The sequence below is a fragment of the Rattus norvegicus genome, chromosome 18 (genome assembly GCF_021556685.1).
Source record: "Rattus norvegicus strain SHRSP/BbbUtx chromosome 18, alternate assembly SHRSP_T2T, whole genome shotgun sequence".
NCBI lineage: Eukaryota > Metazoa > Chordata > Mammalia > Rodentia > Muridae > Rattus > Rattus norvegicus.
In genome coordinates this window covers 17,054,012-17,066,361 of record NC_141551.1, presented here as the reverse complement: position 1 = coordinate 17,066,361, position 12,350 = coordinate 17,054,012, and the positions used below count along the sequence as shown (strand labels likewise).

Below are 12,350 nucleotides of genomic sequence, written 5' to 3'. Positions count from 1 at the left end.
AGCTGGGGGGAGATGTCTTCCTGCCAGACGTCCCATGAATCAGTCCCATTAACTCAGGCTGGTTCCTGTATTCTTTTTCTTTATGGCTTGTCAGTCCTGCCTGAACAGTGTTTCCTGTGCTCCTTTATCTTTATGGCCTGCTAGTCCTGGCTGCAGGGCTTAGCCCTGGGTCTGTGGCCTTTTGGGGTTTATTCTTTTAATTTTTATATTTATAAACCTAGAATTCGTATAATTTTCTTTTCAGTATGTGTGTATGTGTGTGTGTATGTGTGTGTGGTGTGTGTGTATGGTGTGTGAGTGTGTGTGTGTGTGTGTGTGTGTGTGTATGGTATGTGAGTGTGTGTGTGGTGTGTGTGTGTGTGGTCAACTTCAGGTTTTGTTCCACAGGACACTGTCTATTTTGGTTTGGTTTGACAGATTAGAATATTTATATGAGGGATTTTGTTCATCTCTCCTCCCTAACCCCTCTAGCCCGCCTTCCCCCTGCCACTGGAACCTTCCTTCTCAATAAGGCCACCCCACCCTTTACTTTCAACCGTGCAGACTTCTCCAGAGATCCCTGTGTGGACCTTTCCAGGGGTCATGGTGATATTCTCTGCCCTTCCCCAGTTGTACCGTATGTGAAGCTGAAGTAAAGGCAGCTTTGGCTTCTGAGGCAGGGTCTATCCCCGGAACTCACTGATTAGGCAGGTTGGCTGCCCAGGGAGCCCCAGGGATCCACCTGGCTCTGCTTTCCCAGCACTGAGATTGGTCATAAGCACATGCTGCTGTGCCCTGCTTTGTCACACGGGCTCTGGGAACCCTTCTCAGCCCTTCGTGTTTGCACTACAAGTACTTTGATGAGGGCGATACCTCCATGTCCTCAGTGTGTCTCAGATAGTCACTGCTCTGGCTGCCTTGACTGCATGCGCATCAGAAACAAAATGGCTGCAGGCCTTCCCTTACAGAGTGGAGACAGACATTAAACAAACCATAATGTCCGGGACTAGGACAGTCCATCAATGCCATAAAGCAATGAAAAGAAAAGGCACAAGAACTTCAAAGGACATCTGATATATATATTGCAGGACCAAGGGGGAAGCCAGGAGACCACGGGAGGCATAGGAGGCCACCAAGCAGAGACAAAAATCAACATCAGCTCTATCCCAGGTCTTCTTGGAAATTTGTACCCTGACAGATGGTCAGCTGCTGCCCTGGACAAGTGGCATACTGTGGATGCCACTGGGGGTGTTCATAGTCAGGCCTCAGTCCTGGTGAAAGTCATGTCTCCTTGGGCCTCTAGCCCCTCTCTTGGAGTGAACCATTGGCAATGTATTAAGGAGGCAATTAAATCAGTGATATGTTTACAACAAACCACACATGATGCACACAGCTCCTGCCTTTCCCCTGAGAGCCTCCCTCACTGGGGGAGTGGAAGCCCCCAACCAGGGTTCAGTGTTGCCCTCAGCTCTGCTGGACCCTGTGATGGGAATCTAATCCAGCAGCAGATGAGATCTTGACCTCTTGGCACCTTTAAGCAAATGCTTTTAGTGTTCACGTGTTAACTTCATTGTTTGTGTGATGGTGAAGTTCAGGGTAGGCAGAATGGAGAGTCACACACCTTTGTTCCCTGAGAATTTACGGGGAAGTTCCATTCTCCCACCATGAAGAATCTACATCGTGGTTGACATCTGTGCCAATCAGCAGTGGACAAACTACAGGGGTCAGAATAGAGCACGCTCATCTTACAGCAGTTCAGGGTGGCTGGGCTGTGACAGGGATGGTCGTATCCCAGCAGCGTGTGCCTTTTTACACCAGTACTGAACATGTCCCAGAGACAGCTTACCATGCATTAAGGTCACTCGTCCCTCATGCTCCTCACATGCAACCCAGGAAGTACCTGGGGCTCAGGGACTGCTCGTGGGAGGGGAACACAGGGGCTAACCCTTTGAAACCAAGCCAACTACACTCTTTCCTGTAAGCCCAACACCTCAGGGCTGTTTCTGCCCACAGATACGGGGAGCAGGAAAGGCTGATCTTGCCTGCCCTATAACGGGCACTACTTTCTTGTGTTCTCTGCTTTCTTATTTCATCATACCCCCCCCAACAAAGTGAATTCTTTAAAGGCAACATTATATAGTATGTTTACTAATCATGTATGTGCACATGCACGTGTGCACGTGTGATACAGGGATGCTCAGTCAAGAGGTTTGGTCTGGATGTACCAGCTCTCAAGAAGGGCCCATGGCCTAATGAGAAATGATTTCCCTGTCATTGGGAGATAGGAGCTAGATAATTACACAAGAGGACAGTTCCCGGGTCACCTCCAGAATTGGGTTTCAACAGCCGTAAGGCAATGAGGAGTGCAGGAAGGCTCAGTCTCCCCCCAAATCTCCACACCAGCCGTCAGGGAGGACATTGCTGTGGAAAGTAGAAGTTTCTCTTTCTAGTGACAGCCCAGTTGATTGTTTGGGAGACCCCTGGATGTCCAGGCTGGCCCTGCTCTGGAGATGGTGTTTACTCCTATCTGATGAACCCCTCCCTTGACAGGCTGGGGAGAATAAGTTCCAACAAATCAAAACACACTCTCACATGAATCCAATGAGCAGTCCAGCTGGTGCCAGGAGGACTGGAATGAGGATGTTAATCAGTCATCTTCCAGAAGATGGAGGGTACCCTGTACCCTGGCCCTCCGGGGTCAGGCAGCAGAGACCAGAGAGGAGCAGATGTGGCGGCACAAAACAGAAAGAAGGCCCCAAGGGTGTAGGAGGGGGAGACGGACTCAGGAAAGATCCTGGCCTGTCCGTCAGTCTGTCTGCCCATCAGCCACTGGTCTCTCTATACGGAGAGCCATGCTGCACAGGTGAGGCCTTTGGACCAGCTCAATCACCATATTTATTCTAATTGTATCGTAATGGTCCCCAAGGAGCCTGGTTCAAATGAGCTTGACATTATTAAAATTTTAATGCCCAGTTTTCATAGCTGAATGAATATTTAAAGGGTATGTCCCAGCGTACGTTATGATGATGAAGAAATTAATGGAATGTCTTGTTTAATGCATGGCTATGTGTTGATGCGAAGAGTGGCAGAGGGAGGGGCAGGGGGCAGAGCCAGGGGGACAGGACTGGGAAGGAGCCATTTGTCTGCTTCCCCTCCACTGCTGTAAGGGAGTATAGACCCCCCCTCCTCAAAGCTGGCCCTAAATTCTGTCCTGCTGAGGCCAGTCCAGTCCATACACATCGCTTTCCCCAAAGCAGAACTAGGCGTTGACAAGGTTGGACCTGAGTGTGGCGAGGGCAGGAAAGGGCCAGGTCCCCTCTGGTCCTGGCCATCTATGCAACGCTCAGGAAACCGCCATGCCCAAGCCAAATCAGGCTGCTCCTTCTGAGGAAGCTCTACCTGGAAAGAGACCCCAGATCCCAAGTATTCTTTCCAGAGGACTGGCACAGGAGTCTCCTGGCTTTAGGGAACTGTGTCTGATCCATGGAAGGCCACCCTGACTGGGATGACACCTTTTTCCAGCCTGAAGGCCCGATCCAGAACGAAGAACATTCTCAGGAAAATGCTATGTGGTGGCTTTCTCAGGGTACCCCATACTGTCAGGATGTGTGGATGGATGAGAGGAAGCTGTGAGATAGGAGAAAGGTAGGATCCAAAGGTGTCCTGAGACCCTGACTTGGGCTGGAGAAATAATTTTGGCTACAAGGAGGTGCCAGGTGGCCTTTGTCCCTTCTTTTTATTCATCCTTCATTCCTCCACAGACCCTCTCCACTCCCCCTCCTTGTCCCTCCCTTTCCTTCCCCTCCCTCTCTTTTGGGTGCTGGCTCCTTTCCCTCTGCCACACTTGGCCCTGTCATCTCTCCCTATCTCTTTGGCCTGTCTTGATGTCTTCAGTCAGCCTTTCCCGGTAGCACTAATCAGGTTCCTCCTAAGGTGTAGATGACCATCATGACTGCAGAGAACTGTCTGCTTTGAGAACTGGAGAGATGGGTATGAGAGAAAACAGTGGCACATCTGGGTTTTTAGGATCAAGTCTCCACTCTCTCTGCTCACACTCCTTTCCTTAACACAGAATCAGGACTTGGCGATGCTGCACCTATGGAGTATGAGAAACAGAAGAGACTAGTCCTCCTTCCAGAGCCAGCCTCCCGAGCAGAGCATGCTGTAGCTAGAAAACCTCCACGCCCTAGGCTGACATTTGACTTCCGCTGGAAATAAGAAAGTCTGGGTCTGCCCAGCACTTGAGGCTAGCCCTGCAATGTTATCATAATCTAGCAATACAATCTACATAGCAGCTATGGAGTCCTCAGCAACCCAAGCCTCCAGCCTCTTGCAATTGGATTCCACTCTCAAGGGTGCCTTTTATGTGGAAAAGGGTGGGTTCCCTGTAAGATCCTTCCGTCACTCAGTCTTTATCAGCCAGGATTGCCCATCTTCTATCTGCTGGGTACAAGATACTTGTATGGTTTAAACTACCAAAATTTATTTCTCACCACCCTAGAGGCTAGAAGTTCTAGACCAGGGTGCGAGCAGGATTGATTTTGAGCAAAGCCTTTCTTCCCCTTGCTATGTCCTCACATGGTCTTTGTCTTTGTGTCTGTGTCCCTGTGTTTCCTCTTTGTCTCCTAAGGGCAGAAGCCATGTGGGATCTCCCATTATTACTTAACAACCCGTAGATACCTTCTTGATGCTCATTGTTTTTCTAAGTACAATCATACCGAGGGCTACAGCTTCTCTATACGAATGAGGGCTGCAAGATTCGGTCTACTCCAGGGACCCTGTCAGTCTCAAAGAATGGCAGAGTGTTGGGGTAGGGCACCGCAGGCCTGAGAAATGATCGGGAGGGAGATAGATCCAGACATCAGGGTGGGAGTATGAGGAAGGCTGGAGAGGAAGCTTCCTCACCAACAAGATTACGCACAATTTGGTAGCCTGTCTTCAGAACCTGTTCCAAACTGTCCTCACCACGTAGAGTTTTGCCTTCTCTGAATACTGTTCAGCCCTACCTCCCCAAGTATCTGGGGCCCCTAATAGAAAATCCACGCAGGCTGGTCACCACATCCAGGGCACTCCTACCTCTCCCGGTAGCACTAATCAGGTTCCTCCTAAGATGTAGATGACCGTCATGACTGCAGAGAACTGTCTGCTTTGAGAACTGGAGAAATGGGGATGAGAGAAAACAGTGGCATAATTGGGTTCTCAGGATCGAGTCTCCAAAGCTCTCAGAGGGCAGAGGGGGATGTCCCGATGAATAGTCCCAAGTGATAGCTGAGACTACAGCACGGTGCTAGCATCCACATAGCCTTAAATTCAATCCCAAGTGAGCTGCTGAGCTCCAAGCAGCAAGCCGGTAATGAACCGCACCTCTCCCCCACCTCCCCTACTCCCCATCCCCCCGCCCAAGAGCCCCTCTCCCATAGTGAGATTTCTGGCTGTTCCTTCAATTCGAAAAAGACTGCTTTGTTGGGGGTCCAGCAGCACCCCGTCATTTTTCACGTGCTAGCAGTTTGTTGTAACAGCCCTCCTGTGGCTGGAGGGGCTGAAGCTTTCATGCAAAGCACCTTTCTTTCACCCTTTTCCGGGGCTGTCAATCACAGCCTGGTGGCAAAACAGGACAGCCTGGCCCCCAGAGGCCAGTCTTGCTGGCCTTGGCTCCTGCCTCTCCTTCCTTGTCTGCGCTGACTCTAAATCCTGCATGCTGCCTCTGTCCTTCCTCGCGTGGCTCTGCCCTTCCCCTGGCCTCAGCTTCACCTTGCTGAGTCACAAAGTCCTCCCTCCCAATGCTCAGTTGTCTGAATGCAGCCAAAATTCACTTCAAATCCTAGACTGGAAGGCAGGAGGCTGCTTGTGACTGCTGGTCCAGGCCTTGTAAGGGAGGGGAATTGGCAGCAAGGTGCAGTGGAAGCAAATGCAGATACAGCCTTTGCAGACTTTGCCACAAGGTGGCCTGGAAAAGCACGTGACTGATTGTTGGCCTCGGCTTCTCTGCCTTTAAAATGGGGGTGCTTTCGCCGGTCTCCTTGCATCTTCTGGGAGAAATGCAACTGCAAAAGGGGATCAGGGAGGGGCATACAGGAGAAACATGGGTGGAGAAGACATAAAGAACGTCGTATCGTGTGGTTCTATAAATTTTATTGTCTGAAATACGGCGGGAACCCAAGGCTGGAGAGACCACCCTCGTACCTCGGAGCTAGGGTTCAACCTGCTGTTTGAGCCACGATGCTTGGAGTTCAGAGACCTCTAGCGGCCAAATGTAGTATTACACCAGTTCCAGGGAGAGGCTCGCGCAGGCACTCCAGTGCTCCAGTGCCCTGACACCTTACTTCCCACAAACACAACAAAACTGATGGTGTCTACTCCACTTTTGCAGGTCCTCTCTGACTCCCCTTGGGGAACTCCGGCCTAGATCTCTGCTCTAGACATAGAAGTGGAAACCAAGTCCTCCGCTATCTCTGTCCAGTCTCAGAGATGAGCAGGTCTGAAGTCAGTCCCAGGCAGGGTCTAGCTCGGCAGAGCCAATTGTAGTGAGAGACCCCATAGCTGGATACAGGTGTGCCTCGGTACAGGAGGATATTCTGGGTGAAGAGAGAAGGAATAGGCATGCTATCAACTTCACATTCTGATATTTTTATCAGGGTATTGAGAGCTATTCAAAGAGGGAGCTACAGCTACTCCAATACAGAAAGGCAACCTTCTCCCCCACCCTTGCCGCGCACGAAATACTGGGCTGTGGAGAATGAGGTAGTAGAGGACGATGGATGGAAGTTTGTGAGGATGCCCTGCTTGTCTCTAGATGTGCCGGTCTCTAATGTGGGCGTGGCATTTGCGAACTTGAGCTCTTTGGTTCCCGGCTGTAATGCTGTTCCCTCTACTCTGTTGCAGATGAACCGGCCGATCCAGGTGAAGCCTGCGGACAGCGAGAGCCGAGGAGGTAGTAGCTGCCTGCGCCAGCCCCCTTCACGTGAGGGCCCACTTGTCTCTGACCCCTCCCTTCCTCCTCCTTCCTTCCCACCTCGTCCCACTGCTGCGACTCCCTGCCTCTTCCTCTTCTTGCTGCTCCCTCTCAGAACTGAAGGCTAGACACGGGTGTTTGCTGCTCTGAATGTGAAAAGACAATATGGCTAGGAGACAGGGGCCTGCTGGACAGAGGAAAGGGTTTAATGTCTGTCTAAGAAACAAGGTACCATGTTAAGGTTATCTTTTTACAGTCTCTTGGGCAAAATGCGTGCTTGCCTGAGTTCCCCCTGTGATGGGATTTGAAGAGTAGACCACTTCCCCGCTAGGAGAAAACCTATGACTATAGTCTTGTTTAAGAGGGGCCAAAGCTGTGAAGAAAAACACCCGAGAGGGGTAGTTGTGGGGTTGTGGGCCACACAAGGAAAGTGTGGAGATAAAGATTGGACAGTCAGATGCGAACAGGCAGACAGATGTCTGGAAGGGGACAGAGAGAGGACATGGCTTTACCCACAAAACTCACCCCAGAACACAGAGCTCTCCAGAGACCGGCAGGAGACTGAGCATCCTAACAGGTTTACACACATGTGCACAACACATACTCATGCACACACATGAAAGAGATAGATGAATGGATAGATATAGACAGACAGACAGACAGACAAGTCAGACAGATAACTCATGAAGCTCAGCCCTGGGAAGACAAAACATGTGGCCAGCCAGGAACATCTGTTACCAGGCAACAATTCTCCTGGAAATACAGGCCCTTTGAAGGTGCACTGCTTCCCCACCTCAGCTCCAGGGTAATCTGTGCCCACCCTGATGCAGCCCCAATTCTAGTACCCGCTAGAGAGGCTTCAACCATGCTACAGTGTGAATAGAAAAGAAGAGGCGACGGTGGGGAATACCTCCAGCATCAGAGGTCAGGTCTCTGCCACCCAGTCTCAGACTGTCCACAGCAAACTGCTTTCCCATGGTACTGAGTACCCCTGCCTCCCTCAAAAGAGAGGGAGTCTCAGCCCGAGGGAGAGAAGGAAGCTATGGGTACCTGTAAGGGTCCAGTATGACAGCCTCGGAAAGGAGGTGCTGTCATTTCTGCTTCTCCAGAAGTCTACCTCCAGTCCCCAACTGACTGTGCCCTGCCTGGCCTCAGCACCGAACAATGCCCTCAGCTTCTTCCTCGGGAATCTCGGTCCCTGGGCAGACCCAAAAATACTTAAAACTCAGGGTAAGTTGTCTTGAAGTGAACTCTAGTGTGACTGAAGGTGGCACCAGTCCCACATGGCTCCTCCCAAACCATGCCCTTGAGCCTTCTGCTTCAAGCTCCTTACCTGACTCAGGCCCTTCTTGACTTCAGCTTCAGGCCCTACCCAACAGGGCTCAAACAGATGCCTGGTGCTTCCCAAAGGCACCTCCTGTCTTAGGGCATGGACACACCTTGCCCAGTGTTCAACAAACATCCTAGGGCCCTGATAACTGAGGTATAATACACTCAGGCATCAGGGGCCTAACTGAGCAAGCCCACAGGCTCTCCCTGCCCCATCCTGGCTATCCTTGCTCAGGCTCATTCAGGGCTCAAGGGTGGGGATCAGGGTCTCTCCTAGAAATGGTCTCTAGAAGGCAGAGCCAGTGAGAACGGGTGGAAGTCACTTGGGCATGAAATGCCTTGCTGTCCCATACTCAGGGAACCAAATGTAGAAGGTAGCTCCTAAATGCTCTTTATCCTAAAGAGGGACAGTCAGATACGTTGGAGGCAACACTAGAAAATGGTAATGGGTTTGAAAGAAGGGGATCCCCAGAGCTGGGGATGACCCAGGGTGACACGAGCAAGACCTTACCTAGAGAATCTCAGAGCCATCAGGCAGGCCTGGCCCCAGCAGGTTCTCCAGAACCCAAGTGGGTGTGGGACAGCCCCTTAGCCCCAGCCCAGCAGAATGCCTGCTCTAATACTCTTCGCCCATCCCTTGCCTGGGAGGCAATTGTCCTCCAAGCTGCCAGCCTCATCGCCTTTCTCCCATACATCTCCTGCTCTGACACTTGCCCCAAGCCAGATTAATCAGCTCTTTTATTCTTGCTGCGGTGGGAAGGGAGGGAAGAGAAGAGCCAAACCTAAACATCTATCTATTAATTGCATATTCAATATTAAACAGGGAGAGGGGCCTGAGTCAGCACTATCACCAAGCTATCTTTTTTACAGAAAGTTAGTTTAAAATAATTTAATATCCACTAAATATTTCTTCTGGAGGAAGGGGGGAAAGGAAAGAGGGAAAGGTGAAGATTGTTAAAGGAATAAAGAAGAGAGGTGAGGGAGGGAGGGAGGGAGGGGAGGGTTGGTGGAGGGGAAATGAAGTCGGTAAGGAGGAAGAGGTGAGAAGAGATGGGTTGGGGAGAGGATGTGGCTCGTGGGTAATGTGCTTGAGTAATGAGGACCTGGGTTTGGACCCCCAGTGCCGAGCTAGAAAGCTGAGCGTATGTTATGGGTCTGAGATCCTGTCACTGAGGGACGAAGGCAAGGTATACAGACATAAGAGGATCCTATGGCTTCATGGCCAGTCAGTCCAGCCAACTGGTGAGCTCCAAGGTCAGCGAGAAGCCCTGTCTTAAAACAATAAGGTGGAGAGGAAGGTATCTAATAGCAGCCCCCATACACACACAGGCACGTATACACACAGGCATATACACACACACACACATGGGCATGTACACACACACACACACACACACACACACCCCACATCACAAAGTTTTAAAAGAAAAAAATGTGATAGGAGGGAGGAGAGGAGCCTTGGAGAATGTGCACAGGAGCCAAGAGGGACAGGAAATGATGTACCCCAAAGCAGGAAGTGACGGTGAACCCTGGTACCCAGGCTGCATCTTTGTCTCAACCCCAGCACCTCTGCCCTCAGGCCACTCAATATTCCAACGACCTAGAACCTGGGATGTACATGCACCCTAGGGTCACCACCGTTGCCTTCCAGGTCAGGAAAGTTCTTTGTGGGGGGAGGGCTTCTCCCCTACCCTGCCCACACTCCGACACTTCAGGGACCCATTTCCCATTCCACTTCTTGTGCTCCTGGAAACATCTCACGCTCACATCGGGGTTCTGGAGTGGGCATGGACGGGTATGGGTAGAGCTATGGGTGTGAGAGTGGCCTTTTTGCCTACAGCACTATGGTTGTCTCTGGTAAAGATGAGTCACTTGGTTCCGACTGACAGGGACAACAGCAGAGTTCTCTTCCTCTTCTCTGATGTGAGGTTAGTTCTGGCCACATGAGAACCAACGTGATGGTTGGGTCCATCAGAATCTTTGGCTAGCAGGCCTAGCTCTTAGCAGTTCACTGATCGCAGAGTCCCAGCCTACTGCTGGCAGGTCTGGTCTTTGGAAGGCCTCCAGCAGGAATGTGAGTAAGGTTACAGTCTTCCAGGTGTGCCCCACGCTCCTCCAAGCTTGGCTCTGGAGAAAGCTCACAGACAAATAGACATGAAAAACATGGCCACCACTATAGCAGAATCATGTCACTCAAAGACAGGAGTAACAATCAACCAGCCTTTGACTGGAACAAGTAAAGCCCACATTAAAAAGACAGGCCAAGTCTCTCCTTACTGGGCAGGTTGTGTTTTCCCCAGGTCACGGAAGAGAGGCTGAGTCAGTAGCCTAAAAGAACCTAGAGGAACACCCCATGAGTTCAGGGAAGTGGGTCAAATGAGAGAGGCAGGAAGAGGGAGCTTTCTAACCACCCCTACCTTCCACCCTGTTACAGGGCCCGAAGTAGACAGATTAAGGAGGGAGCAGGCCCTGAGCACTGCCTGGAAAGGGACGCAGAGAAGTAACACTGTAAGCTGCTATTGGCACAGCCCCAAGGAAGCTTCTAGAAAATGAAGAATCTTCTTTTATATCTCACCCCCCCCCCCCCCACACACACACACACTAAGCCTTGTAAAAGTGCCTGGAGCTAAAGATTCCAGTTCAATCTGCTCCTGGGTCTTTGTTTTCTCTCTCTCTCTCTCTCTCTCTCTCTCTCTCTCTCTCTCTCTCTCTCTCTCTCTCTCTCTCTCTCTCTCTCTCTCTCATCTCTGTGTCCCATCTCTTCTATGTCTGCTAGAACTATGCAAGGTAAGGAAAGGAGGGGAGGATGGTGACAGGTGTGAACCCCACTTTCATTCCCTCATTGGCCATTAGGTGTGCCACCACCCGCCCTCCTCAGGTGCTGGCCGAGTCACTTAGCCGTCCGTCCGAGTTCTTGCTGCCTTTTGCTGTCCCTAGTCCATAAGTGCTTCTTCAGAGCATCTTTCTCTCATCGCAGACACACCAGTGTGGCATGGAGTCCCGCTGGGCCAGCTAATGAGGTTGGACACGATGCATGTGATGCAGATCCCAGGCCCTCCCCGAGGCCACGTTCCCCACCATAAACCCAGGCCCCATTCCCTCCTCCCAGCCCCTCCACCATCTGTAGCCCCATCGGGTCCTGCGGCTTTTGAAATCCTATTACGTTCCTCATTTCTTCTCCAAGCGTTATTCTATTTCTAAACAGACAGACCACATGTGGTCTCTAAGGGTTCCCAGGGGCTTTGGGGGGCTAGCTGAGGGGTATGAGTCCAGGCAGGGCAGCTGGCTCCTCCTGCAGCGGTTCAGGCCTAGGCACATGGCTCGGGGAGACCCACGGCCATAACTATTGACCTCGAGATGCTGCATTTCTCACCGCTGGGCTCGTCCAACAATGCAATCCTCTTACACTCCAAAGGCCATTTACAGTGTGTTCTAACGAAATGGACTTGCAGGCTGACCCCCCTTCGTGGAAGCACACCATACAAAAGTATCCATTCTTCCATCTTCGGAAGCGATCAATGACTCACCGGATGAAAGCTTCTGGTAGAGCCGTTCCCCCTCTGGGTTCTGCCGGGGAGCCCTCAGGCCAGGCAGGGGGGAGGGGTTGCAGAGCAGGGAAAACGTAGAGGGCTGTGCTGCCAGCCTGAAGCCATCCTGGGTGTACAGATCACAGGGCTTTGTCCTGATTCCGCTCACCCTGACCTCTACTTTGGAGCTGCCCAGGGGATCCAGGGATGAACAAAGCTTACCGTAGCCAGCAGAAAGAATGTGGTTAGTGACTGAGGTCCCGCAGCAGCCACCAAAAGGAGCTATCAGTCAGCATGGTGGGGCAGGAAACCTACACCCTTCAGCTTTGCCTGCACCTCCTGAGTCCCCACAGCAGGTCTCAGGTGCTGGACTGGATGGCACAGTTACCATATACAAGCTCGAGTATGTGTGTGTTTGCTCCGCTATTAGGACTTGTTTCAGATCTGGGCCTTCCTGGTTCATGGGGACAGTGACAATACCATCTTCCCTCCCCTGAGCAGTCCTTTGAAGGAGATACCATGGCAAACCAAGGGCAGCTAGCTTCACTTTCGGCTAGGCGCCA

The 12,350-nt window shown here is 51.4% G+C and overlaps 1 protein-coding gene across 33 annotated transcripts in view; it reads left to right on the top strand.

The window, feature by feature from the left end:
* Positions 1-12,350, top strand: part of Celf4 (CUGBP, Elav-like family member 4) — a 307,752-nt gene that overhangs the window by 240,532 nt on the left and 54,870 nt on the right. For 17 of the 33 annotated variants that reach the window (XR_015642365.1, XR_015642359.1, XR_015642363.1 and 14 more), the window contains 1 exon segment: positions 6,862-6,940. Coding sequence is in view for 25 of the 33 variants with exons in the window: in NM_001401250.2 (NP_001388179.1) it covers positions 6,862-6,940 (79 nt within the window). In the remaining 8 variants the exon portion in view is untranslated. 33 annotated transcript variants of the gene reach the window in all.